Here is a 27212-nt window from a genome sequence, read left to right as displayed (position 1 = left end):
GAGAGACTGAGGTGGGAGGATCGCCTGAGGCCAGCAGTTTGAGACCAGCCTGAGCAATATGGCGAAACCTCATCTCTACAAAAAGTTAAAAAAATTAGCCGGGTATGGTGGTGCACGCCTTTGGTCCCAGCTATTCTGAAGGCCGAGGTGAGAGAATCACCAGCCCAGGAGTTCGAGGCTGCAGTGAGCCATGATTGCGCCACTGCACTCCAGCCTGGGAGACAGAGTGAGACCCTGTTTCTAAAAAAGAAAAGAAACAAAAAGAGAACAATACGCTTATTATGTGTTAACAGGAGTAATACATTTTTTTTTGAGATGGAGCCTCGCTCTGTTGCCTAGGCTGGAGTGCAGTGGCACAATCTCAGCTCACTGCAACCTCTGCCTCCTGGGTTCAAGCAATTCTCCTGCGTCAGCCTCCCAAGTAGCTGGGACTGCAGGTGCGTGCCACCACGCCTGGCTAATTTTTTTGTATTTTTAGTAGAGATGGGGTTTCACCATGTTAGCCAGGATGCTCTCTTTCTCTAGAACTCATGATCCACCTGCCTCGGCCTCCCAAAGTGCTGGGATTATAGGCATGAGCCACCACACCTGGCCAAGTAATACATTTTTATGAAAAATAAAAAGTAGAAGAGTGGCTTCGTTTTTCATTTTTGCCTTTTTTTGGGTTACTGTTTGGCTTGATAGGAGACATTTGGATTCTCATATCCGCTTTTGCATTCAATGTGTTGTGACATCACATATCATCAGGTTTCTGGAAAACCCTGTAGACTAGTGGAGAATGAGAGTCAAAAAGGCAAATATTGTCTTCGTTTTAAAGTGAAAATAGTGAACCTTGTAAACTCCCTGAAAGCATCTTGGGGATCTGCAGAAGTCTCCAGATCATGTTTGGAGCACCTCTGGTCTAGATGGCAAGGATTTGTCACTGTGCTGGATGTTCAGAGTGCCATGGGAGTACAGAGCGGAGCAGCCAGCTCACTGGGAGAAGCTGGGACAGGCCTCTTAGAGGAAGTGATGTTTGAGATGGCCGTGGTGGTTCCCTGGATGAGAAGTCACGGAAAGGCATTGCAGGGCAGAGAGCTGTGTGTGGAAAGGGCTGGAAGCCTCCGTTTGGGGCAGCACACAGTGCCTTCAGGAGATGTGAGGGCTAGCTACCACCTTGCCTGGGACTCATCGGGTGCAGAGCTCTAGGTGGACAAGGTCCTGGGTGTGCCTTCCCCACAGGGCATGGCTCAGGGCTTCAGCCTGCGTGCCCAGGCTCTGCCGAGGGTGCCTCCGTTTCCTGGGACCTGTTGTCTTATTGATCTTGGGTGGCTGGAGAAAGCGGATGTGATGGGGGAAGAATCAGGGGGACTAATCTAGCCAGGGAAGCTGCATTTGTTTCTTCCCAAAGGAGAGAGATGGCAGTTGCAGGCCATCACCACCGGTCACACTGAGTGTCACAATCTCGACTCACTGGTGCTGGAGTTGGCCGTTTTCGAGGAAGCCCAAGGGCATTTGGTTAGCGAAGGGCCCTGGTCCTGGCAGGGTGTCTTTTCTCTCCGCTGCCCTATGGCATTTGGCCTTTTCACCCAACAAGACTCTGCCAGCCCATCTGTTGGTTCATTCATCAGATGTTCCCTGGGCACCTTCTGTATGCCGTGCCCCGTACAGGACGCCACTGAGGAAACCAAGATGAATGTAGCCTGCTGCCTGTCTTTTGGAGAGAGAGAAAGTGCTATGGCTGTTCTGAGCAGGGAGACATCATTTCCTGTGGGGGTAGGGACAATGGGGAGGCTTCATGGAGTCACTTGAGCCCAGTTAGGATTTGAATTTTCACCCTGAACACTGCTGTCTCCTAGGAGATGGGTTGGATTCCTGTTTTTTTTTTTTTTTTTTTTTTTCTTTTGAGACAGAGTCTTGCTCTGTTGCCCAGGCTGGAGTGTAATGGCGCAATCTCGGCTCACTGCAACCTCCACCTCCCGGGTTCAAGCGATTCTCCTGCCTCAGCCTCCTGAGTAGCTGGATTACAGGCATGTGCCACCACGCCCAGCTAATTTTGTATTTTTAGTAGAGATGAGGTTTCTCCATGTTGGTCAGGCTGGTATCGAACTCCTGACCTCAGGTGATCCGCCTGCCTCGGCCTTCCAAAGTGCTGGGATTTCAGGCGTGAGTCACCGCGCCCGGCCAGAGACGGGTTGGACTCTTACTCAAGCATGAGATATTACCGGTGGGGTATTTTGGCCCCTCCCTTTTGCAACCTCCTTTCTGAGTGTTCATATCCTTGAGGATCAGACAGTGGCATTTATTTTCCGAATAGCCATTAGGATCTTACACTCTGGGGGTTTTCCCTATGCCCTCCATCTTAACTGGGAAACACACTGCCAGGTGCAGCCCTCCTGTTGGCAGACGCAGCCACGCGGATGCTCCTCCTCCCTGCTCATATCTGTTCTCTTTTTCTCCCCCGCTGTCGGTCTCCTGCCTGTTCCATGTGTCTGTGCCAAGGTCCTGGATGACCCCAACGAGGACCATCTGTACATGGGTAAGGAAGCCCTTTTCTTGTGCCACTCTCACTCAGGCACCACACCTGCCAATGCCCAGGGGTCCTCTCGAGGCAGCCTGTGCCCTGGCACCTTCCATCAAAGACAGCTTTCGCTTTCCTGGTCCAGCTGGCCCCACCGGAGGCCGTACCCCTGGTTGGGATCAGGAGGTGGAAGGGAGTTCTTGCTGGAACTTTATCTGTATCTCCTATTCATTCATTTGCATGTATTTATTTTTTTGAGTCAGGGTATCATTCTGTTGCCCAGGCTTACAGTTCAGTGGTGTGATCACAGCTCACTGCAGCCTTGATCTCCCAGGCTCAAGCGATCCTCCCACCTCAGCCTCCTGAGCAGCTGGATTACAGGCATGAGCCACCATACCCAGCTAATTTAAAAAACTTTTGTAGAGACAAAGTCTCCCTATGTTGTCCAGCCTGGCCTCAAACGCCTGGGCTCAAGAGATCCTCCTGCATTGGCCTCCCAAAGCATGTATGTATTGACCACCTCCTATATGGTGGGAACTGTTCTAGGTGGTACATAGAAAAAAGGTAGAAAAACAATTCTAGATTTAATTTAACATTGTATAGGAAAAACTGTCACCAGCACCCCAAACTCATGATTTCATGGATACTATCATCTAGGACAAGGCTAAAAAATTAAAAACTGAGTCAATTTAAAGAAAAACATTAAATAAATAATTTATGTGGCATATAGGTATGGCCAGATTATAAACATAGTAGGCAAATAAATGAAGTTTGGGGAGATACAACAGAAATCACAATATGTCAAAAGTCATTCTGGCCCAGAATGGCATTCTTAGCATAATTCTCTCACTTGGGACCCCAGATCCAGGTCAGAATGGCTTTGAGCTGTTTCTGAGGCGTGCCTTTGTTCATTCAACAAATGTTACAGTTTGTCAGACCCTGCTCTAGGTTCATCAGGGACAACATTCAAAACCCACTGTGCTTGGGGAGCGCACCTGAGTGTGATGCATGGGTTTCCAAAGTGACAACACCGTAAACGAGGGGCCTCGAGTTTTGGGTTGGGGGATGGAGAAATACAGTGGCTCCCCCAAGGAATGTCTCACCAACGTGACATTTGGACAGAACAGTAGGGACCAGGTGGCAGAAGGTATTTTACAACATTGTAAAGAACTTGGATCGGGCGCAGTAGCTCACCCCTGTAATCCCAGCACTTTGGGAGTCCGAGGCGGGTGGATTACCTGAGCTCAGGAGTTTGAGACCAGCCTGGGCAGCATAGCGAAACCCCGTCTCTACTAAAAATACAAAAATTAGCTGGGCATGGGGGTGTTCCCCTGTAATCACAGCTACTCAGGAGGCTGAGGCATGAGAATCACTTGAACCTGGGAGGCAGAGGTTGCAGTGAGCCAAGATGGTGCCACTGCATTCCAGCCTGGGCAACGAAGTGAGACTGTCTCAAAAAAATAAAAAAATAAAATAAAATAAAATTGGCTTTGACTCTGAGGGTGATGGAAGCCATTGGGGGGTTTGAGCTGAGGGGTGGAATGAGTATAAAGCGAGCATGGCCCAAGCCTCAAGGAACAGTTTCCTGATTTACTTGAGCTGGGCAGCTGCAGGGACAGTTTTTCACTCCTTGAGGTGGCAGTTGCAGAAAGGAGCCATGCTAATTTGGGGTATGTGATTCCAGTGGTTTCGAAAATCCTGACACGGTTATATTTTACTTTCCAGTCACAGCTGTGTGAGCCTGAGACAGACAGGGCAGTGCATGAGGCCAGGTAGTAGGTATCAGGAAGGGTCTGCAGCTACAGGCCTGACATGCCAAGGGCAGAAAACTCAGTCCAGGTGCGGTGGCTCATGCCTGTAACCCTAGCACTTGGGAGGCTGAGGTGGGAGGATTGCTTGAGCCCAGGAGTTTGAGGCTGCAGTGAGCTATGATTGTGCCACTGCACTCCAGCCTGGACGACAGAGCAAGACCCTGTCCCAAGACAAAACAAAAAACAAAAAAGTTGGAGAGGGGGCTGGGTATGGTGGCTCATACCTGTAATCTCAGCACTTTGGGAGGCCGAGGTAGGTGGATCACCTTAGGTCAGGAGTTCGAGACCAACCTAACCAACATGGTGAAACCCTGTTTCTGCTAAAAATACAAAATTAGCCAGATGTGGTGGCACATGCCTGTAATCCCAGCTACTTGGGAGGGTGAAGCAGGAGAATCACTTCAACCTGGGAAGCGGAGGTTGCAATGAGCCGAGATCGTGCCATTACACTCCAGACTGGGTGACAGAGCAAGACTTTGTCTCAAAAAAAAAAAAAAAAAAAAAAAAAAGGTAGAAAACTCCATCTCTATTTCTAGAGGTTAAAAAATTCCCACCCACTGCTCAGCCCCAAAAGTGGTTGAACTGTCAGCGACTGAAAATAGACCTGTTTCAACAGGCCACCCTCCCTCATGCCACCGGATTTATGGTGCTTGGGTGGGTGGGAGGATGGTGCTGAAATTCATGAAGCTTGCAAGTTAAGACTTAAATAACCAAGGCAGGAAAGGCCAGAGCTGAGGGGGCCAGCGTTGGGTTGTCTGTAGAAGCTGCACCATAGCAGCATTGCCTTTGCTTTTAACTATAGCCTGAAGCAACAGCAAATCTGCCCTAACTCACGCTGGTTGATGAAACTGAAGACAGGGAAGGCCTGGGAGAGTTCAGTTCTTTTCCTGATCAGAACCTTTTTTTTTTTTTTTTTTTTTGAGATGGAGTCTCGCTCTGTCGCCCAGGCTGGAATGCAGTGGCGCGATCTGGGCTCACTGCAAGCTCCGCCTCCCGGGTTCACGCCATTCTCCTGCCTCAGCCTCCCGAGTAGCTGGGACTACAGGCGCCCGCCACCTCGCCCGGCAATTTTTTTGTATTTTTTTTTTTTTTTTAGTAGAGACGGGGGTTCACCGTGTTAGCCAGGATGTTCTCGATCTCCTGACCTTGTGATCCTCCCGTCTTGGCCTCCCAAAGTGCTGGGATTACAGGTTTGAGCCACCACGCCTGGCCTGATCAGAACCTTTAAGCCTTCTTTTTGTCTGAGTAGCTTCCCTGTTCCCCTTGGTCACCTCAGCCCTTGGAGAGCTTTGAAACAACCCTTTGGTTTCATTAAAAAAATGTTTTTGCCTGTAATCCCAGCACTTAGGGAGGCTGAGGTGGGCGGATCACCTGAGGTCAGAAGTTCGAGACCAGCCTGACCAATATGGTGAAACCCCATCTTCACTAAAAATACAAAAAATTAGCTGGGCATGGTGGCAAGTGCCTGTAGTCCCAGCTACTCGGGAGGCTGAGGCAGGAGAATTGCTTGAACCCGGGAGGCAGAGGTTGCAGTGAGCCAAGATGGTGCCACTGCACTCCAGCCTGGGCAACAGAGCAAGACTTCATTTCAAAAAAAAAAAAAAGTTTTTTAAAATTTTTGTGGGTACATTGTAGGTGGATATAGTTATAGGTTACATGAGATGTTTTGATACCAGCATGCAATGCATAATAATCACATCATGGAAAATGGGGTATCCCCTCTGGTTTCTATTACATGCTCATCTCATCGTGGGTGTATGATTCCAGAACAACAAGCAGCCCCAAAGTCATTCTCCACTGGATTTTGAAATTGACTGTGCTCTTTTTTTTTTACTTCCTAAAGTATAGCCTTGTATTCCCAGTTATGCTTGTCATAGCAGAATCAAATAATAACTATACCACGTGACCCAGCAATTCCACTCCTAAGTATATACCCAAAAGAACCGAAAACAGATATCCACACAAATACTTGTACACGAATGTTCACTGTGGCACTTCCCAATAGCCAAAAAATAGAAATAGTCCATGTGCCCCTCAACAGATGAATGGACAAAGAAAATGTGGTCTATCCATACAGTGGAATATCATTCAGCCATTAAAAGGAATGAAGCACTGATCCATGCACCAGTGTGGATGAACCTCAAAAATGTGCTCATGATGCTAAGTGAAAGAAGCCAGGCACAAAAGGCCACATAGTGTACAATTCTATTTATATGAAATGTCCAGAACAGGCAAATCTATAGAGACAGGAAACAGATTGGTGGTGGCCAGGGGCTTGAGGGAGGGAAGAATGGGGAGTAACTGCTAATGGGTATGAGGTTTTTCTTTTGAGGTGATGAGAATGTTCTGGAACTAGATAGTTGTGATGCTTGCCCAACATTGTGAATATACTAAATGCCACTCAATTACACACTTTAAAATGGGTAATTTTATGTTATGTAAATTTCATCTAAAAAAAACCTGTTTTTGAGACAGAGTCTTGCTCTGTTGCCCAGGCTGGAGTGCAGTGGCGCAATCGTGGCTTACTGCAACCTCCACTGCACAGGTTCATGTGATTCTTGTGCCTCAGCCTCCCAAGTAGCTGGGATTACAGGCACCAGCCACCACACCCAGCTAATTTTTGTATTTTTAGTAGAGATAGGGTTTTGCCATGTTGGCCAGGCTGGTCTCGAGCTCCTGACCTCAGGTGATCTGCCCACCTCGGCCTCCCAAAGTGCTGGGATTACACTGGCGTGAGCCACCGTGCCCAACCCCCTGCCTTGTTTTCTTTGATCGGTGGATCCTGGGCCAATTTGAGCACTAGAAGTCAAGCCAGACTGTGGGCCTGGGGACGTCAGAAATTCCTGGTTCTTTGCCTTCTGATGGAAATTTAGCAAAGCAGGACCTTGGCCAGCTTGGTTCAGTGGACTGTTCTTCTCCCCAGCTCTAATATCAGTTTCTGTCTTTCTCGGTGTTTCTGGAGGTGGTTGGGAGGTGGGGAGGACAGAGAGAGAGAGAGAGAGGGGGATGTTCAGTTTCCCATGTAACAGTTTCACTCCCTTTTCTTCCCTACAGTGTTCGAACTGGTCAACCAAGGGTGAGTGTCCCAGCTCCCAGCAGGGGTGATGTGAGAAGCTTCTCGAGCTGTATAGCTGAGTGAGGTGCCACCGGGCTCTGCTCATGAGAGAGGGCAAGGGCCGGGCGGGTCTGGTTTGTGTTTCATGCGTGTGTCGACCTTTCAGGCCCGTGATGGAAGTGCCCACCCTCAAACCGCTCTCTGAAGACCAGGCCCGTTTCTACTTCCAGGATCTGATCAAAGGCATCGAGTACTGTAAGCAGGGCCTGCGGGAGGGCTCTCACCCAGTGGGTAGTTAGCATTCCGAGCGTGGGTACAAATTGGAAAGTGTCTCTTTTCTTCCTGGAGCACAAGGATGTGGGCGGGTGGATTGGGGTTCTCTAGAGGGACAGAATTAATAGGATATATTTATATACAAACAGGGGAGTTTATTAAGTATTAACACGATCACAAGGACCTTGCAAGCTTGAGGAGCAAGGAGAGCCCATCTAACTCTCAAAACTGAAGAACTTCAGTCTGATGTTTGAGGGCAGGAAGCATCCAGCATGGGAAAGAGACATAGGCTGGGAGGCGAGGCCAGTCTCACCTTTCACGTTTTTCTGCCTGCTTTATATTCACTGGCAACTGATTAGATTGTGGGTCTGCTTTCCCCAGCCTTCCCCAGCCCGCTGACTCGAATGTTAATCTCCTTTGGCATCACCCTCATAGACATACCCAGGATTAATACTTTGTATCCTTCAAGCCAATCAAGTTGACACTCAGTATAAACCATCATAGTGGGAAACAGAATTGTGTGAGATGCAGAATCAGGGCCAGCTGCAGAGAGCCACTCTAGGGCCACGGCCCAGGTGAGCCAAAACCCTTCTTCTTGCCACTCGGCAAAATGAAGAGCAGTAACAGTAGTGACTATTTAGCACTTTCTATGGGCACCAGGCACTGTTTGGGGCTCTATTTTTTATTTTTTCATTTTTTGTCTCTTATTCCTGCCAGCGACCCTGGGATCAGAGTCCTGTTCACCTCCTGGAACCTAAGCTTCCTTATCTGTAAATGGGGATAACGTATCTCTCGCCAGGGCTGAGACTGGCCAGTACACATCAGTGTTTGATTGGCAGGTGTCCTCTCTGCTTCTGCTTGTTAAACATCTTAGTCTTTTTTTTTTTTTTTTTTTTGAGATTCTTGCTCTCTCGCCCATGCTGGAGTGCAGTGGCATGATCTCAGCTCACTGCAACCTCCACCTCTTGGATTCAAGCGATTCTCGTGCCTCAGCCTCCCAAGAAGCTGGGATTACAGGCACATGCCACTATGCCCGGCTAATTTTTGTATTTTTCGTAGAGATAGGGTTTCACCATGTTGGCCAGGCTGGTCTTGAACTCCTGACCTCAGGTGATCCACCCACCTTGGCCTTCCAAAGTGCTGGGATGACAGGCGTGAGCCACCGTGCCTGGCCAACATGTTAGCTCTTATCCCTGCCTGTCACATAGGATGATTATGAGGTTGAATTAAATGTAAAACGTGAATGTGAAACACCTACCACAGGGCCGGGCCCCTCACTTGGTGCTCTGCAGAGGGAGCTGCTACTGCTTTTACTGAAATCATCTTTATCATCATCATCACCCCAGAAACGGCAGCTGGGTCTTCCAGGCCATAGAGCTGGCCTGTACCATGGGCTGATATCCAGCCAGGAGGAGTTAGCCAAGCCCTCAGTTCTGTATGTGGTTCACATTTCAAATCGGCATGCTCAGGTCATTGTTGGTTTGGTAAATCATTTGAGTATTGGCTGTTGGTAAATTAAACTATGTTTCGCTGTCATTCTCACTTCTGGCTGTGAGCCAAGCACAGCAAAAACTTTCCATGCACTGTCACTTGTGAGTTAATAACAGGCGATTACGAATTGCTGTTGGCAGTGTTCATGTGTCATTGTCGGGAAGGGGTGGGGTGATGGTGGGTTGGGACTTCCTTGAAGACACTTTCTCCCTCATCTTTTAGAGCCTGTCAGTGCGTGGCAGGTTTGGGGAGCGGAAGGTTGGAAAAGGCCTGGGTCTGTGGGAGACCAGGCACCAGAGGGTGCCATGCCTATGTCTCCAGGCCATGTGGCCGCATAGAGGTGCTCATGGGGTTTTCTTGCCCCTATCTCCCACCTGCTGTCTACGCCTCCCCAGTACACTACCAGAAGATCATCCACCGTGACATCAAACCTTCCAACCTCCTGGTCGGAGAAGATGGGCACATCAAGATTGCTGACTTCGGTGTGAGCAATGAGTTCAAGGGCAGTGATGCTCTCCTCTCCAACACCGTGGGCACACCCGCCTTCATGGCGCCCGAGTCGCTCTCCGAGACCCGCAAGATCTTCTCTGGGAAGGTAAGCCTGGGCCTGCCTCAGCCACAGAGTTCTGCCTGTGTCAATGTCTTTTGGGCTGTAAGCAGCCGAAACCCAACGCACATAGGCTTAAACAGTGAAGCCACTGGATCATGATACTGAGGGGTAGGCTTCAGGCTTGGCTAGATCCAGGGACTCAAACAGAAACCATCTCTCTCCATCTTTCAGTTGTTTTTCTTATTTGGTTTCCTCCACAGGTGGGTCAGGCACCCAGGGACCAGGTTACTTTCTATCATTTGCCAACCTCAGTGGCAAGCGCATTCCTTGTTCTGAATAGCTCCTGTGAAAACCCTGGGGTTGGCTCTGATTGGCCCAACGTGGGTCATGTGGCCATGCTTGAGCCAATCACTATGGCTGGGGGTAGTTGTGCTCTCATTGGCCTGGCCTGGATCCTGTGCCTGCCCCAGAGCCTAGGAGACAGGATTGGTCTCACCCCAACTCTAAGGGCTGAGTCAAGAGGTGGTTCCCCAAAGGAAAGCTGGAGGATTGGAGGCTGGACCGCCCCTTGTGCCCTCACACTAAGCTCTTTTTCTTGTAGGCCTTGGATGTTTGGGCCATGGGCGTGACACTATACTGCTTTGTCTTTGGCCAGGTAAGAGGGTGGGGTGTCCTGTCCCCTCAGTGCTGCTGGGTAGCCCCTGGGTTAATAGTCACCCTTGCAGGGAGACAGTACTTACTTAAGAGTTATTTTAGTCTGGGCATGGTGGCTGACGCCTGTAATCCCAGCACTTTGGGAGGCTGAGGCAGGCGAATCACTTGAGGTTAGGAGTTGGAGACCAGCCTGGCCAACATGGTGAAACCCCGTCTTTATAAAAATACAAAAAATTAGCCGGGCGTGGTGGCACGTGCCTATAGTCCCAGCTACTCAGGAGCCTGAGGCAGGAGAATCGCCTGAACCCGGGAGGCGGAGTTTGCAGTGAGCTGAGATTGCGCCATTGTATTCCAGCCTAGGCAACAAGAGCGAGACTCTGTCTCAAAAAATAAAATAAAATAAGAGTTATTTTATTTCTACACCTAGATCTCAATGTGAAAAAGGATGCCTTCTCAAATGTACATGTGTATGTATGTCATAATCATATCTATGAAAAAATGGTCTGTTAAAACAAAGATTGGCAGAGGCTCTAGAGTTTATAAATAGTTGATAAATTTAGGGCAAGGACAGCAGTTCTGCCACCTCTCGCATTTCTGAGCCCAAGACAGACATCACTAATCAATAACCGTACTCGTTCCTCCTGAGCCTGATACTGCTCTGATGTTCTTTCCATCAGGGTATTCCTAGAAGCTCTTGTCAGAGGGGTAACACAGGAATGGAAGTTAAAAGCTGTTTGCCGGGCGCGGTGGCTCAAGCCTGTAATCCCAGCACTTTGGGAGGCCGAGACGGGTGGATCACGAGATCAGGAGATCGAGACCATCCTGGCTAACACGGTGAAACCCCGTCTCTACTAAGAAATACAAAAAACCAGCTGGGCGAGGTGGCGGGCGCCTGTAGTCCCAGCTACTCGGGAGGCTGAGGCCGGAGAATGGCGTGAACCCGGGAGGCGGAGCTTGCAGTGAGCTGAGATCCGGCCACTGCACTCCAGCCTGGGCTACAGAGCGAGACTCCATCTCAAAAAAAAAAAAAAAAAAAAAAAAAAAAAAGCTGTTTACCATTGTTGATTTAGGGAGTGCTGTTTGGGCTTTTCTGTTGTTGTTATTTTGTTATTATTGATATCTAGGGGCTTCTCTTTTTTTTTTTTTTTTGAGATGGAGTCTTGCTCTGTCACCCAGGCTAGAGTGTAGTGGTGCGATCTCGGCTCACTGCAACCTCCGCCTCCTGGGTTCACGCCATTCTCCTGCCTCACCTTCCTGAGTAGCTGGGACTACAGATGCCAGCCACCACACCCGGCTAATTTTTGTATTTTTGTAGAGATGGTGTTTTGCCATGTTGGCCAGATTGGTCTCAAACTCCTGACCTCAAATTATCTGCCCGCCTGGGCCTCCCAGAGTGCTGGGATTTGGGATTACAGGCCTGAGCCACCACGCCTGGCCTTCTTGTTTTAACTCTGAAGTTCAGTTTGATTATGTGAGCAATAAAAACATAGGTTTTTCCCTTTCCTGAGCTTGTGTTCTTATCGAGGAAAGCCTGAGAAACTGGTCCCGTGAAGAAGTAAAGGAGTTTATAATGATTGCCTCTCAGTATTTGATTAGAAAAGTTTTCAATCATATAGCAAAGCTGGAAGAATTGTCCCGTGAACACCCACATACCCACCACCTGGATTCTACTATTAACTTTTTCCTGTGCTTGTCTGTTCATTCCTTACCCATCCCTCAGTCTATCTGGTTTCTTACTGTGTTTCAGAGTAAGTTACCACCATCTCTGCTCTTCCTTCCAAATGCCTTAGAAGGCAGTGACTAGCTAGAGCTCAAGCCACTGCTCTTAATGAAATCATTTTCCTTAGACAGGGGGGTTCAGGTCCCTCTGCCACCTTTTCCAGCGTTTTCAGTGCCCCATGTAAAGATTCCTTTTCCAGCACACATGGCCGTGCTCCCGTTGAGTGAGGCCCTCGGCTGGGTGAAAGCATCGATTTGTCACCCAGAAGGTGGTGCAACAATAGGCTTTGGAGTCAGCTGAATCTAGGCTGAAATCCCTCTTCATACTTCCTGGGGCACATTATTTCTCTGAACTTCTGTTTTTCTCTTCTGTAAAATGAGAATACTACTTGTTATTTCTGATGACTTCTGAGAGGATTGACAGAAATAATTAAGTATCCATTAATTCAGCAGATATTTATTGAGGCCTTACTTTGTGCCAGGAACGCACCTAGTCATGGGAGAGTCCGCAGTGAACAAGACAGACAGAAATCCCTGCTTTCTTGGTGCTAACATTCCCGTGGGAGGGGTTAAACAATAAACAAATCTGTACGATAACGTCAGGGATAAGTGCCACCATGAGGAATGATGTGGGCGGTGGTGGTATTGGGGGTTGTTTGTTTTAGACAGGGCTTCAGGAAGGCCTCCCTGAGAAGGTGAGCTTTAGTCAGACACCTGCATGGTGGGAGAGACCAAGCCACGTAGATGTTGGTGGGAAGAACATTCCAGGGATGGGGAACAGTGAATGAAAACCTCAGGGCAGGCCGGGTGCGGTGGCTCAAGCCTGTAATCCCAGCACTTTGGGAGGCTGAGGCGGGTGGATCACGAGGTCAGGAGATCGAGACCATCCTGGCTAACACGGTGAAACCCCGTCTCTACTAAAAATACAAAAAACTAGCCGGGTGTGGTGGCGGGTGCCTGTGGTCCCAGCTACTCAGGAGGCTGAGGCAGGAGAATGGCGTAAACCCGGGAGGCGGAGCTTGCAGTGAGCCGAGATCGTGCCACTGCACTCCAGCCTGGGCGACAGAGCCAGACTGTCTCAAAAAAAAAAAAAAAAAAAAAAAAGAAAACCTCAGGGCAGGGCATGGCGCAGTCCAGGCTAAGCCCTTGAAAATCACTGCTGCTGCCACAAAGTCTTTTGTGTTATTCATGTCGTTCCTATTGTTCACCTGGCAAGTGGGCGATAAGCATTGTTTGCTTTGGTGTAAGTAGGTAAACTGAGGCCCCGCTACAGAGGGAGGCTGCAGTGTGCTTGGGAAAGGCTCTAGCCCTTTGAGAGGGACATTCCTGGGCCATTCCTGGCTCCGCCTTGCGCCGGCCAGGCCCCACACCCGTGTCTGGGCCATTCTCGGGGAGAATGGGAGCTGCTTGCCCCCAGCCTGGGCCACGATTGATTTCTCTGCTGTATCCTATGTGGAGTGGCACAGCACAGGTGGCCCTCGAAGGGCAGATGTTGCCATCATTGACTGCCACTCTGACGCTGGCCTTTTTGCAGTGCCCATTCATGGATGAGCGGATCATGTGTTTACACAGTAAGATCAAGAGTCAGGCCCTGGAATTTCCAGACCAGTGAGTATCTCCAGCTGTCCCGTATCGCTCCTGTCTGAGTTATTGGCGGTCCCGTGTCTCCCACCCTGACGCGTCTCCCTCCCCAGGCCTGACATAGCTGAGGACTTGAAGGACCTGATCACTCGTATGCTGGACAAGAACCCTGAGTCGAGGATCGTGGTGCCGGAAATCAAGGTACCCTTGGCTTGGCCTGTGCCCCGTGCTTGGAATTGTTTGGCTCAGCCCTGCCTCAGCCAGACCCCACACCCATGTGTCCACAGCGCCACACCTTCCTTGGCACCGCTGTTCTCCCATGCCCCAGGGCCTCTGAGCTGCTGGCGGCTGTTGAGTGTTGGGGAGGAAGATTTGGGCGTTGTGTGCACTGTGATTGTGGGAGTGGGATCTATGACCGGCCAGCCTGCACTTGCTCCAGCTGGCATGGGCTGACGGTATCCACCCTCTGCAGACCAGCCTGGGGCCTCTGTGCTCCACACCCTGCTCCCAGAGCTCGGGTCCTTTCCAAAGGCCAATCCCTTTGAGAAACTGCAGTGAAGATGGGAGGAAATTAATGAGCTATTCGACCTCCCCAGCCTGCTGAATCCCACCCTCTTGCAGAAAGCACTTTTTGGGAAGTGTACTCCCCCAAAACATCTCCACTAATACCACACACATATATCTGGCCCTTTAGGAAATCTAGAGATTTGCCCTGGGACCTCCTAGGCACCTAGCTCACTGGCATTTGAAGGTCTTAACAGAAGGCAGCCCAAAAAATCATGGATTGGGGCTTGGACCCCAGGGGGCAGACTCCTGTCTGGGTCCTCTCCTGCTCGTGTCCTGCCAGCTGGTCCCACCATGCCTCCAAGTCTCTCTCTCCTGCTGTGAGATGGGGAGAATGCTGCCTGCTGTGCGCCGAGCCTCCCAGGTGTCAGGGATTGTGGCTGAGGAGTGATGGATGCTCCTCGGGCAGCCAGGCAAGGCAGATGCCAAATTCCCGTCACTTCGGCCAAGACCTGGGGCCGGATGGAGAATCACCCCGCTCCCATTTCAGCCTCAAAGCTCCTCCCATTCTGTCTCTCCGTCTTCACATTTCTGCCCCTTCGCTCACCCCTGCCCTCTGCTCGCCAGCTGTCTTGCATGCCTGACCACAGGCCCTCGCCTCTCCCTCCTGCATGCCCTCGTGGCTCCGCTCGCTGGCAGGGCCCTCCGGGAGCCAGCCGCATCTGCCCCTCACCCCTCCTGTCGTTCGTTGAAGCTGCACCCCTGGGTCACGAGGCACGGGGCGGAGCCGTTGCCGTCGGAGGATGAGAACTGCACGCTGGTCGAAGTGACTGAAGAGGAGGTCGAGAACTCAGTCAAACACATTCCCAGCCTGGCGACCGTGGTAAGGCAGATGGACCCCTGACCCACAGCAGGGACCCAGGAGCCTGAGGTGGGGCCTGGCCAGGACAGGCTGGACACAGGCGGGTGCCCGGGAGTCAGGAGATGGCTGGGGGCCGCCCCTAACCCACAGCTGCTGACCTCTGGGCTTCGGTCACGCATCAGGCCAGGTGACCCCTGCATCTTCTGAGCCAGGTTCCGTGTTACCATAGGGAAGGGGAGTTTCTCCCTCTGGAATTCCTGCTTTCAGAGCTCATCAGGGGAGAGGAACTAGGGGAAGTACCAGGCAGGCAAGGGTTGGGAGCCGGAGCCGAGGTCTCTAAGCCAGGATTCCCACCTGGCTGGAATTTTAGGCTCCAGGGTGGATGGTGTAGCATATCTCACGTCTGCCATGTGGGTAGCCACCAGGGATAGAGGCGGGGACTTCCACGCACATGCTCAGAACGTTCTGCCCATCTCGTGAGGGTGGGATTTTGCTTAGGAGCCAGCAGGTCCCCTTTTATGGCCTTGAATTTGGATCCTGACCCAGGAAGAAGGAGCCAGAATGTAGAGTCCTCAGGCCTAACCTTTGAGGCTCTGGGAATCGCCACTGACCAGTCCCTGTCCAGGAGGGCAGTTAGCTCCAGGAGGGAGACCAGGAGTCCCAGGGATCCAGGTTCCAGGCAGCAGGCTTGGGGACAGAGACCAGCAGGTTGTCCCACCACAGCCACCTCGAAAGGCCTGGTTGCAGTTGGCCAGCACTAGTCCCAGTGGGCTGGTGGGCCCCTGGGCTCTGGAAGGGACCCGTGAGACTGGCTGGAAAGGCACAGAAGGTCCAGCTGTGAAGGATTGCCCCTGTAGGAGCCCGGATGCTGCTCCTGCTCCTCCAGCTTTGCACCTCTCCTCTCTGCTTCCCCACACACTTCCTCTCTCCTCCCAAAGCTGAGCCCTGGCTGGGGCATCCAGCCGCATCTTCCTCCACTCTTTCCCCAGCCAGGGCTGTTTGTGACCTTCACTGTTGAAGACTCACCCACACCCACTCACCCTTCCTCAGCCACTGTCCCACCCCCTGCACCCATAGACAAGTAGGCAGCTGGTGTCGGACTCTGCACCCCCCATGGGTTACTCCGTTCCAGGCTCAGGATGTTCTAGTCCTGAATCAGTTGCCCTCCCTTTCCTCCCCAGGTCTCAGCTGCAGGTTCTTGGGAGAAAGCGTCTGGCCCTGGTGGTCTGGAGTAGGCATTCATTATTTGGGAATCACTTGTTGAATACCAAGTGGTTTCTCAGGCCTGTGCTGGGAGCAGGGGCTGAGTGGAGTGATGAACAAAACTCCCATGGCCTCTGCCATGCTTGAGAGGCAGATGCTGCTCAAACCAACAAATGTATGTACAGTGCAGTAGAGGGACCGCAGGACATGCCCCTAATGGAGGGACACTTGGCCCCACTGGGAAGAAGTGGATAGACACCGAGAGGATGGTAGGGTGTTAACTCCGCTGAGAGAGGGCGGAGGGGCTCACACACACCGGGCGGGGCCGCTGAAGCAGGGCAAGGAAGGTGGAGGGAGTGTGTGGTGAGGTTTCACATCTTTACTCCTAGAGCATGGGTTTGAATCAGGGTTTGAACCAGGGCAGCTGGAGCAGGGATGGGCAGGTAGATATTGGGAAGTGGTCTGACTTGGGACAAGATGGCAAGGTCCAGGCTCCCTGCATGTGTTCATCATTCAGCAAACACTCATGGAGCAGCCAGTGTGTGCCAGGCACAGGTGTCAAAGAGGAGCACAGCCCAGTGCCTGCTCTCGGGGGCAGGGGCTGGGGGAGGGCTGCTGGGGGAGGGGCTTCTGGCCTTAAAGATGGACCTGGGAAGAATCAGCCTCCTGTGTGATCAGAGGCCAGTGCAGAGAGGTGCAAGGGCTGGGGGCTTCACAGAGGAGGAGCTCCTGCCCTGGGGTGACAAGGCCACAGGGGAGGTGGCAGGGTGGGCTCACCTGGGGGAGTGACACTTGCCCAGACTCAGAGGAAACAGGGGCTGGTGTGTCCCAGTGACTGACTGTAAGAACGTCAGTCGGGGAAGAGGCCTTCATTCTCTCTCTCTCTTTTTTTTTTTTTGAGATAGAGTTTTGCTCTTGTTTCCCAGGCTGGAGTGTAGTGGCGTGGTCTTGGCTCACTGCAACCTCCGCCTCCTGGGTTCAAACAATTTTCCTGCCTCAGCCTCCCGAGTAGCTGGGATGACAGGTGCCCACCACCACACCCAGCTAATTTTTGTATTTTTAGTGGAGACGGGGTTTCTCCATGCTGGCCAGGCTGGTCTCAAACTCCTGACCTCAGGTGATCCACCCGCCTCAGCCTTCCAAAGTGCTGGTATTACAGGTGTGAGCCACTGCCCCCGGCCCCCCGCTCCTTCTTTTAAATTGAGGTAGAATTCACATAACATAAAATTAAAGTGAACAATTCAGTGGCATTTGTGACATTCACAGTGGCATGCAATTATCCCCTCAATAGTTCTGAATATTTTCATTACTTCACACCCCCGCCCATCAGCAGTGACTCTCCATTCCCCTCCCCGCAGCCCTGGCACCCACTCACCTGCCCTCTGTGTCTGTAGATTTGTGTATTCTGGTGGAATCCTACACTCTGAGGCCTTTTGGGCCTGGCTACTTTGACGTAGCAGGTTTTCACGGTCCGTTCGTGTTGTACAAGGATTAGTGCTTCACTCCTTCTTATGGCTGAATCATGTTCCATTGCACGGACAGACCGCTTTGAGTTTATCTGTTCTTCAGTTGATGGGCATTTGGGTGTTTGCACCTTTTGGTAAATTAGTGTTTCTTAAACACTTACTCTTCTTGTTAGCAGCAAATGCTTAAAAAGTCAGAAGCTCCATGAATTCCCGAAACAGCTTGAAGGGGCACCGTGCCCTGGTTGGGGTGGGGTGAGGGGCCCAGTGACTCTTAGGGGGTCTGCAGGCCATTCCCTTCATGGGAAATGGCAGCCAAGAGCATCACCAAGAGTGACTGGTTCATGTCCTTGCTCCAGAACTTTCCGGGGCTCTCTGGCTGACCACAGGCCAAGTTCCAGACCCCTCTGGGTGGGGATTCTGAGTCAGGTAGTGAGGGGACCAGATCTGGGTTTTGGAAGGGATGGGAGGGAGGTGGAAAGCAGGGAGGCCTGGGAGAGATGCTGAGCAGTGGCTGAAGGTGTGGTGCAGGACAGCACCTTTTTCCAGAGGATTCTTTTGGTGGGGGTTGGTTGCAGCGGCGGGGGGCTGTCCAGTTTCTCTCAAAGGCCTGCCATCAGCCACCAGCCCTGGGCGCTGGCAGGGGCTGGGGAGAAGGAAGAGGGAGGATGTTGCCCGGAATCGCCCCCACCTGGCCAAGCAGTCACCTGCCACCTCCTCTTTTCTCCCTCTTCAGATCCTGGTGAAGACCATGATACGTAAACGCTCCTTTGGGAACCCATTCGAGGGCAGCCGGCGGGAGGAGCGTTCCCTGTCAGCGCCTGGAAACCTGCTCACGTGAGTGGCCGCCTGCCTTCTTGGGTGGGGGAGTGGGGGCTGGAGGCTGAGCTTGGGGCAGCCCTGCCCAGAGCACTCTGCACAGGTCCTCCCTGAAGTGGCACCATCTGGAGAGACTCAGATGAGACCCACCTGGTGCACTGGGACAGTCAGCACCCCAGCCTGGGCTCAGCTCACCTCCTTTTGCTGACAGCTAATCCACCTGAAGTTTACATTTCTCGGGGACTTGCACTGTAGCTGGGGGGCTCTTGGCAGTCAGAGGAAAAGCACTTTTGTGGCCCAGGAGTGTGAGTGCCTGATGGGGAGGTTTGAGGCTCTGTGCTGGGCGAGCAGTGTGGCCTCATTCAGGACTCTGTGTGTCCATGCAGAGGGGTGTCCACTCACCTGATGTCAATGCCACCCTGGCTCCAGCTCTATGAAGCTAGTGTTTGGGGTCTGAGTGTCTCTGGGTGGGGGAATGGGCATCTCGTGGATCCCAAGCGTCCCTTCTCACTTCCCTTTTCCCTCCCTCTGGTGATTCCAGCAAAAAACCAACCAGGGAATGTGAGTCCCTGTCTGAGCTCAAGGTAACACCTGCCTGCCTGTGCCGTAGCCTCTGCTGGGGCCTGAGGGGGGGTGGGTGGGCAGCTGCAGAGCACGGGGGCATCCCCACCCAGGCAGACGCTCCTTCCAGCCTGAGCTGCTGTGGCCGGGCTCACCACGGGCCTCCAGACCCAGTATTAGAACGAGGGGCCTCGGGGGCTTGGACCCGATGGTGGGTCATGCATGTGGGCTGGGGCTGCGGGTGCATGGCGCTCCAGCTGGAATGCCTGAGAATGCACCCAGGTCTGAAGATTCCATGTGGCACCCACGTCTTCTCAGTGCACGTCAATGGCGTTGAAGCTCTGTCACGGGGCCCGTGGGTGCCCCCCGCCGAGTCCGCATGGTCAGTGCATAGATCAGGCATGTTGCACTGTGTGGCTCTTTGCTAGGGGCTCCCCAGCCTCCACTTCTCTTTCTCTGATGTGTTTAGACTTAGAAAATAAGTCCCCTTCCCACCTGTTGCAAAGTAATGTAAGAGTTCCCTCCCCCGAGTGGATGCAGACCTTGCTGTGAGCCACCCTTCCTTCATACGCATACCCAGCCCAGGTGACCAGAACCTCCCAGGACAGATGAAGCCTTGTGTCCCTATGAGACCGGGAGAACCTGCTGGGCACCCCTGCTGCAGGTGCTGTGGTGGGTGGGGACCCCACTGCCCTTCCCAGTGACCCGTCGTGGCCACCTGACTTGGTGGGAGCTCCAGGCAGTCACTTCTGTTTCTTAAAAATAGCTTTATTGAGGTTCAATTCACATACCATGCAATTCACCCGTGGGAAGTGTTTGATTCTGTGGTTTCTAATAGAGTTTTGCAGCCATCACCACCATCAACTGTACGACATTTTCATCAGCCCAAGAAGGCACCCTACACTCCTTAGCTGTCCCCATCCAACTCCCCCACCCCAGTAACCACTCGTCTTTTAGTTTTCTATGGATTTGCCGATTCTGGACATTTCGTATAAATGGCATCATACACTACGTGGCCTTCTGTGTCTGGCTTCTTTCACTCAGCATCATGTTTTCAAGGTTCATCCATGCTCTACGTGTATTAGTACTTCATTCCTTTTTGTGGCCAAATAATATTCCATTGTATGGACACACCTCAGTTTGTTCATCCATTTCTCTGTGGATGAACTTGTCTCCACCTTTTGGCTATCGAATGAAGACTGATGCTATGAACATTCCTGTACAAGTGTTAGGAGCTGGCTTACAAGATGAAATGGATTGACCACCAGGCTGGGCAATCCGAGCACTTTGGGAGGCCAAGGCAGGTGGATCACGAGGTCAGGAGTTCGAGACCAGCCTGGCCAATATGGTGAAACCCTGTCTCTACTAAAAATACAAAAATTAGCCAGGCGTGGTGGCACACGCTTGTAGTCCCAGCTACTCAGGAAGTGAGGCAGGAGAATCACTTGAACCTGGGAGGTGGAGAGTGCGGTGAGCTGAGATTGCGCCATTGCACTCCAGCCTGGGCAACAAGAGCAAAAAATCTGTCTCAAAAAAAAAAAAAAAAAGAAAAATGGATTGGCCACCCATCCTGTGGGAGTCAGGGCTTATATGGTAATCTAGGAGGAACACCTGTTTGGGAATTATTTATGCTTTTGAGAGAAACCTTGCCCTCCAGCATAGAGCACGGAAGACGGCAGTCCTTCAGAACCGGTCTTCAGCAGCCTCAGAAGGCAGACGCAGTCCCCAGCTTGTGCCCACACAGATGCCTGGGCAGCTCAGCCTTGGGTGTGAGCCTCACGGATGATGGAGTGGAAACCCAGCGGGTTGGCCTTTCCTCGGCCTTCCTCCTCTCAATCTCCATTTTAGGGTCTGCCAAACTGGGGCTGCCTCCTGTCTGTGAGCAAGTCTGCTCTTGGTTTCTTTTCTATTTTCTTTCTTTTTTTTTTTTTGAGACAGGGTCTCGCTCTGTCGCCCAGGCTGGAGTGTTGGAGTATGGTGGTGTGGTCTCGGCTCACTGCAACGTCTGCCTCCTAGGCTCAAGCGATTCTCCTGCCTCAGCTTCCTGAGTAGCTGGGATTATAGATGTGTGCCACCATGCCCAGCTAATTTTTGTATTTTTTTAGTAGAGACAGGGTTTCACCATGTTGGCCAGGCTGGTCTAGAACTCCTGACCTCAGGTGATCTGCCTGCCTCGGCCTCCCAAAGTAGTGGGATTACAGGCGTGAGCCACTGTGCCCGGCCTTAATTTCAATGAGATCAAAATTGCAAGACACCAGCAGATGGAGAGTGGCCCAAAGGGCTGTACTGCCCCTTCCTTCCCTCACCTGTGATCCCCTGCCCTCAGCCCCCAGCATGTGGGATGCCTTGGTCGTGGGAGCTCACAGAGCTGATTCAGGCACTGGGGGTCTTGGACTGGAGGCCTGCCTGCCGTCTGCAGTGAGACCCAGCCCTTACCAACAGGCAACTGCGAGGGCAGAGACTGAAGGCCTGACCTCTCCCCGGGGACCTTACCCACATTCTCCATCAGAAACATAGCAAGCCAGATATCACGCTTTCTCTTCCCTTGTGTAAGGACAGTCTCCCTCCTGTACAGGAGACACGGACTGTTGTTGGGGAGGGACAGACAGTAACCCATGGCATGCCCAGTGGCCTCCCTAAGAACGGGGGAGCTTGTGTGATGGTGGTGAGGGGATGGGCCCCTCCTTGGGGATTCCCATTGCATCTGTCACACCATCCATGCTGTCACATTGGTGGCTCCAGCCTGGGCTCTTCAGGGACACAAGGGCTCTTCTTCTCCCACTTCCAAGAAGGAAGGGGCCTCCTCTTCTGTCTGAGGTGCTCCTACCTCAGGGCTGGCTGCAGGAAGGCTGAGGCGGGAGGATTCCTGGAGCAGTTGTCAGCAGCCCTTTCTTGAGGGCCAGCTGTGTGCCAGGCCAGGCAGGGGAGGCTCTGATCACCCCCCACACAAGGAACTCAACATCTGGTGACTGAGGACAAGCGTCACAGTCCCTTCCCTGTAAGAGCTCATAGCCTAAGTGGGGGGTCGAAGTATCTAAAACCTGGTATGACAGGCGCCATAGGGTGGGGGGTGCCTTCTACGTGGGATTTGTGCAATGATTTTTGGTGTTACATAGTTTTGGAACAGTTGTACAGTTCCTTGCTATTTTTGGCAAATGATGCTGGTCTTTCATTTACAGAGGAGTTGGGTGCAAAGTCTCCTTTGAAAAATTTATGTGAGCAAGGAAAAGGGGAGAGGATCTCAAAGACTGAGTTACCTAGATCACGTTCCAGGGGGTGCGCGACGGCCCACTTGGGCAGGGGGCCCAGATGTGGGAGCAGCTGGCTCAGGGCCTCGCTGGCATTTCTCGGAGTCTCTTAATGTTGGTTTTCTGTTCGGTGAGCAGGAAGCAAGGCAGCGAAGACAACCTCCAGGGCACCGACCCGCCCCCCGTGGGGGAGGAGGAAGTGCTCTTGTGAGAGGCAGTCCCTGCGTGGAAAGATGCCGGGCCCCCGCCCCCGGCTCCCCCGCACGCATGCATCCACCGCGGCAGGAGGAGGCGATGGAGCCCGAGTAGCTGCCTGGATCGCTCGACCTCGCATGCGCGCCGCATCGCCTCTTGGGGGCTGCTGCACCGCGTTTCCATAGCAGCATGTCCTACGGAAACCCAGCACGTGTGTAGAGCCTCGATCGTCATCTCTGGTTATCTGTTTTTTCCTTTGTTGTTTTAAAGGGGCCAAAAAAAAAAAAAAAAAAAAAAAAGGACTTGACTCCATGACGTCGACCTTGGCCGCTGGCTGGCTGAACAGGCGGGTGTGAGGAGTTGCAGACCCAAACCCATGTGCATTTTGGGACAATTGCTTTTTAAAACGTTTTTATGCCAAAAATCCTTCATTGTGATTTTCAGAACCGTGTCAGATATACCAAGTGACTGTGTGTGGGGTTTGACAACTGTGGAAAGGTGAGCAGGAAACTCCGGTGGTCTCAGGCCATGGAGGTGTTTGCTGCATTTGATAGGGAGTAGGGGGCTAGATGTGGCTCCTTGTACAAACCCCAAACCATGGCACCTTCCAGAGCCATGGTCTCAAGGAGTCAGAGCAGGGCTGGCCCTCAGTAGCTGCAGGGAGCTTTGATGCAACTTATTTGTAAGAAGGATTTTTAAATTTTTTAATGGGTAGAATTGTCAGGAAGGCGGAAAGGGCTTGAAATTTAATAAGTGCTTCTGGAAGGGGATTTTCCAAGCCTGGAAGGGTATTCAGCAGCTGTGGTGGGAAAAAGTTTCTCCTGAAAGACTGAACGTGTTTCTTCATGACAGCTGCTCAAAGTAGGTTTCTGAGATTGTTGACCGAGCTCTGGTAAATCTCTTTGTCCAATTACAAAAACTTCAGGGTGAAATCCTATGCTTCCATGTACATTACATGGCTTAAGATTAAACAAAAAAACATTTTCAAGTCTCTAACTAGACTGAACTCTAAAGCACAGTAGTTCAGAAATTATTTAGAGCTTCCAGGATATATTTCACGGCTTCAGACATGTGATCAGTTAGAGCCGATGAAACCTATGCCCGCCTGTATATATTAGCAGCTTAGCTAGTTCATAACCTGTGTATTCTAAAGACTGCTAAGGTTTTGTTTTCATTTTAAATCCTAGCTGATTGTTGTGGTCAATGAAATATCCAGTTTCTGGAGGGCCAGTTGGGAAATGCTTTCACTGGACCGAAAGACAAATGGTTCATCCTGAGGATCTGAGCTTCCCTAGACTCCACACAATAACCTTGGGACACCCTTTTAGAGAAGATTGTTGAAACCCACAGCACCGCTCGGGCTATGAGGAAACCAGGGCTTGGCACAGGAAGTTCCCCTTTGTAGCTAACAGTCCAGCAAGAAAGGGTTCATCTTTTTGACTTCCAATTAATATTGGGAAGTTTGGTTGAGGTTCAAGTGTGACTCCTTTCAGAGTCACAGGTAGGGGAGTGTGAAGTTGACGGGGAGGAAAGCTGGAAGGACTCTGGGAGATTTCCAGCTCTGCTTTCCAGGGCTTGGCAGAATCTGGACTGGGGAAAGACGGCACCGGGAAACTCTGCTTCCCCGTCGTTTACATCTGATCAGCTCTGGTGTGAGGATTTCTCAGACAAGGGCAAGACCGTGTGCCCCTGCCCAGCCCATTCATGGAGCCCTGGGCCTTCTTGGCTTCCATAGATCCTAAGCTCTTGACTATAGTTTAGCCAGACTTGTTTTGCTATCTTATAAGCAGTTCAGAATTAGGGAATGCTGGTTTTGAAAAGCAAAGGACAGGTAGTCTAGAGAGGGCCATCTGGCCTGCTTGCTGGGTCTTTGTAACCCAGCACTTCCTCTTGCCCTCCTGACTTTACGTTTATGGGGAGAGGACTCAATAGCTCCACCCCTTCTGGCACCAGAAGGGGCTTGGTTAGTTTGCAATAAGCACCTTGCAGAGGTTAAAGCCAGCTGGTCCCTAGTCTTAGGCCCAGCCTGCTTGTGTGGGCTCTGGCCTGGCCCGGTGGCTGGCCCAGGGGGCGGCAGTGCTCAGAGCTTCTGCAGGGCTTCTCTTGTTTACACAGCTGCATCAGACAATGCCATTTCTCCCCACCATGGAACCTTCCATCTAAGATTTCTTCCAGGGAATGCCAGCAATCAGGCAGCACCCAGCTGTGGGGGCAGTGGGGTAGGGGAGGCCCACATTGATGACTTTTTTTTTTAACGAAGAAACACCAAAGCAAGCTGTGGAAAGGACCCACCCCACATGAAAAGGATAAGCCAAGATAGCTGTAAACACAAAGCATTTGAGCTGCCACTCTCTTGGAGCACATTGATTTTTCAAAAGCCAGCTCTGTCAGGAAAGGAGGTGCTGTTATGAGCAGCTCTTCCAGGGGGGCAAAGAGGATGCCCATAATTTCTTCCATTGCTGGCTCATCTGTGGGACCAATCTGGTGTAAGCAACCTGTGGCCTGCACCTGTGGCCTCGAAGGAAGCACAAACCCTCCATCCACTTCCCATTTCCTCTACCCTTTTCCACCTCCCCTTTCCATCCCACCAGCTGCCAGTGGCTCCCAGAAAGCCTTATTGAGCCCCTTGTTGACACTTAGGGCTGCAGAGGCCTCTCCCCACTGGCTTGGCCTTTCCTGAGAGGCAGGGCTCCCATCCTCAGAGCCTTTCTGGAACAAGGAGAATGCCTGTGCAGGTGGACACAGGCCTGGCCTGTCGCTGTCACTTGTCTTCCAGCAGGGAGCTTCACGTTGCCGAGTGGAAGAACCATGACCTCCACTTGCTTCCAAGGTGCTAGGGAAGTTTCAGGGTACGCTGGTTCCCCTCTCCAGCTGGAGGCCGAGTTTCTGGGGACTGCAGACTTTTCTACTCTGTGATCAATCCAACGCCCGATGCTTCTGTTTCATTCCTGACCCTTTCTACTATGCATTTTCCTTTTATCAGGTGGATAAAGTTAAATACTGTGTATTTATCACTAAAAAGTACATGAACTTAAGAGAAAAATAAGCCTTTCGTGTTTTTCCACAGATGTTTAAGCTTCTCTGTAAAGTTGAAATAAACAGACAGCAAAATGGTGCAAAGCCTGGGCCTCTTTGGGAGGTTTGGATTGGTGGTTGTTTATTTAGGCCATCTGCCCTGATGTCTGTATTCCTTCCTCAGGCTGACAGTGAGGTCAGACGCCCAAGTCATGGCTAATGTATTCAGCAGATCTCTAATTTAGAGCATGTCCTAGGACCTCGCTACTCAGTGTGGTTCCCAGACCAGCAGCGCCAGTGTCACCTGCGAGTAGGCTAGAAACGCAGGTGCCAGCTGGGCACGGTGGTTCACGCCTGCAATCCCAGCACTTTGGGAGGCCAAGGCGGAAGGATTGCTTGAGTCCAGGAGTTCGAGACCAGCCTGGACAACATGGCAAGACCCCATCTCTCTAAAAAAAAAAAAAAATTACAAAATTAATCGAGTGTGGTGGTGCATGCCTGTGGTCCCACAGCTACTCGGGAGGCTGAGGTGAGGGCATTGTGTGAGCCCTAGAGATCAAAGCTTCAGTGAGCTGTGATCATGCCACTGCACACCAGACTGGGCAACAGGGCGAGACCCTGTCTCAAAAATTAAAAGAAAAAAAGAAACGTAGATGCCCAGGCTTGGCTTAAACCTGCTCCCCAGGTGACTCAGCTGCATGCTGAAGTTTTAGCAGCACTGTTCTCGCAGGCAGGTAATCGCAAGATTCTGGTGGAGGCCAGACAGGTGTGCAGCCCCGGAGCAGTCTCAGTCACACTGAACTATGGCCTGGTATGCCACGTGATACTTTACCCCCTGAGGTAGGGATTAACCCTGTTTTATGGATCATCATCTGTGAGGTGAGGCTCCAAAAGTTCAGTCAGTTGTCCAAGGGTTAGAATTTGCCAGCAAAACCCTTCTGGTTTTATTTTTTTCTTTTTTGAGACAGGGTCTCATTCTGTCACCCAGGTTGGAGTGCAGTGGCAGTCTCGGCTCACTGTAACCTCCACCTTTCAGGCTTAAGTGATCCATCCACCTCAGGTTCCAAAGTAGCTGGGACCACAGGGGCCCACCACCACACCCGCCCCCGCACCCAGGTAATTCTTAAATTTTTTATAGAGACAGAATCTCACTATATTGCCCAGGCCTGGTCTCAAACTCCTGGACTCAAGCCATCCTCCCACCTCAGCCTCCCAAGTAGCTGGGACTACAGGTGTGCACCACCATGCCTGGCTAATTTTTAAATTATTTGTAGGGATGAGGTCTCGCTATATGTTGCCCAGGCTGGTCGGTCTCAAACTCTTGGCCCAAGTAATCCTCCTGCCTCAGCCTCCCGAAGTGCTGGGATGACGGGCGCACATCACCACACCCAGCCCCCTGCTGGTGTTCATGGCATCTGGAAACACCCCCATCCCGCACCCCAACGCTGGCTTTCACTCTTCTATTTTAGAAAAGAGGAGGCTAAGCAACATCTCCCCCACTTCGGAAGACAGCCAGTGACCATCACTCCTTAACGAGCAAGGTCATAGATGCACCCATTGCCTTCAGTCTGTTTTGTGCTGCTGTTACAGAGGACCTAAGACTGGGTAATTTATAAAGAATAAAAATTGATTTCTCATACTTCTGGAGGCCAGGAAGCTCAAGATCAAGGTGCTGGCAGGTTTGGTATCTGGTGAGGGCTGCTGTCTG

General features: G+C 51.6%; 1 protein-coding gene across 50 annotated transcripts in view; it reads left to right on the top strand.

Moving 5' to 3' along the window:
- The window catches only part of CAMKK2 (calcium/calmodulin dependent protein kinase kinase 2), a 56693-nt gene extending 31084 nt beyond the window's left edge, over positions 1-25609 (top strand). For 6 of the 50 annotated variants that reach the window (XM_001094017.5, XM_077955500.1, XM_077955499.1 and 3 more), the window contains 11 exons: positions 2482-2518; positions 7366-7387; positions 7533-7621; positions 9526-9725; positions 10282-10335; positions 13588-13661; positions 13748-13835; positions 14893-15021; positions 18403-18503; positions 19027-19069; positions 22433-25609. In XM_001094017.5, coding sequence (XP_001094017.2) covers positions 2482-2518; positions 7366-7387; positions 7533-7621; positions 9526-9725; positions 10282-10335; positions 13588-13661; positions 13748-13835; positions 14893-15021; positions 18403-18503; positions 19027-19069; positions 22433-22603 — 1008 coding nt within the window. In that variant the 3' untranslated portion in view covers positions 22604-25609. Of the gene's footprint in view, positions 1-2481; positions 2538-7340; positions 7388-7485; positions 7622-9525; positions 9726-10281; positions 10336-13587; positions 13662-13747; positions 13836-14765; positions 15022-18402; positions 18504-19026; positions 19070-19515; positions 20058-22432 lie in introns of those variants that run through there. The other 44 variants (XM_028829995.2, XM_077955513.1, XM_077955512.1 and 41 more) reach the window with 16 other exon arrangements.
- Positions 25610-27212: the final 1603 nt, after the last annotated feature.

The sequence above is a fragment of the Macaca mulatta genome, chromosome 11 (genome assembly GCF_049350105.2).
Source record: "Macaca mulatta isolate MMU2019108-1 chromosome 11, T2T-MMU8v2.0, whole genome shotgun sequence".
Classification (NCBI taxonomy): Eukaryota; Metazoa; Chordata; class Mammalia; order Primates; family Cercopithecidae; genus Macaca; species Macaca mulatta.
This window is presented reverse-complemented; position numbering and strand designations above follow the sequence as displayed.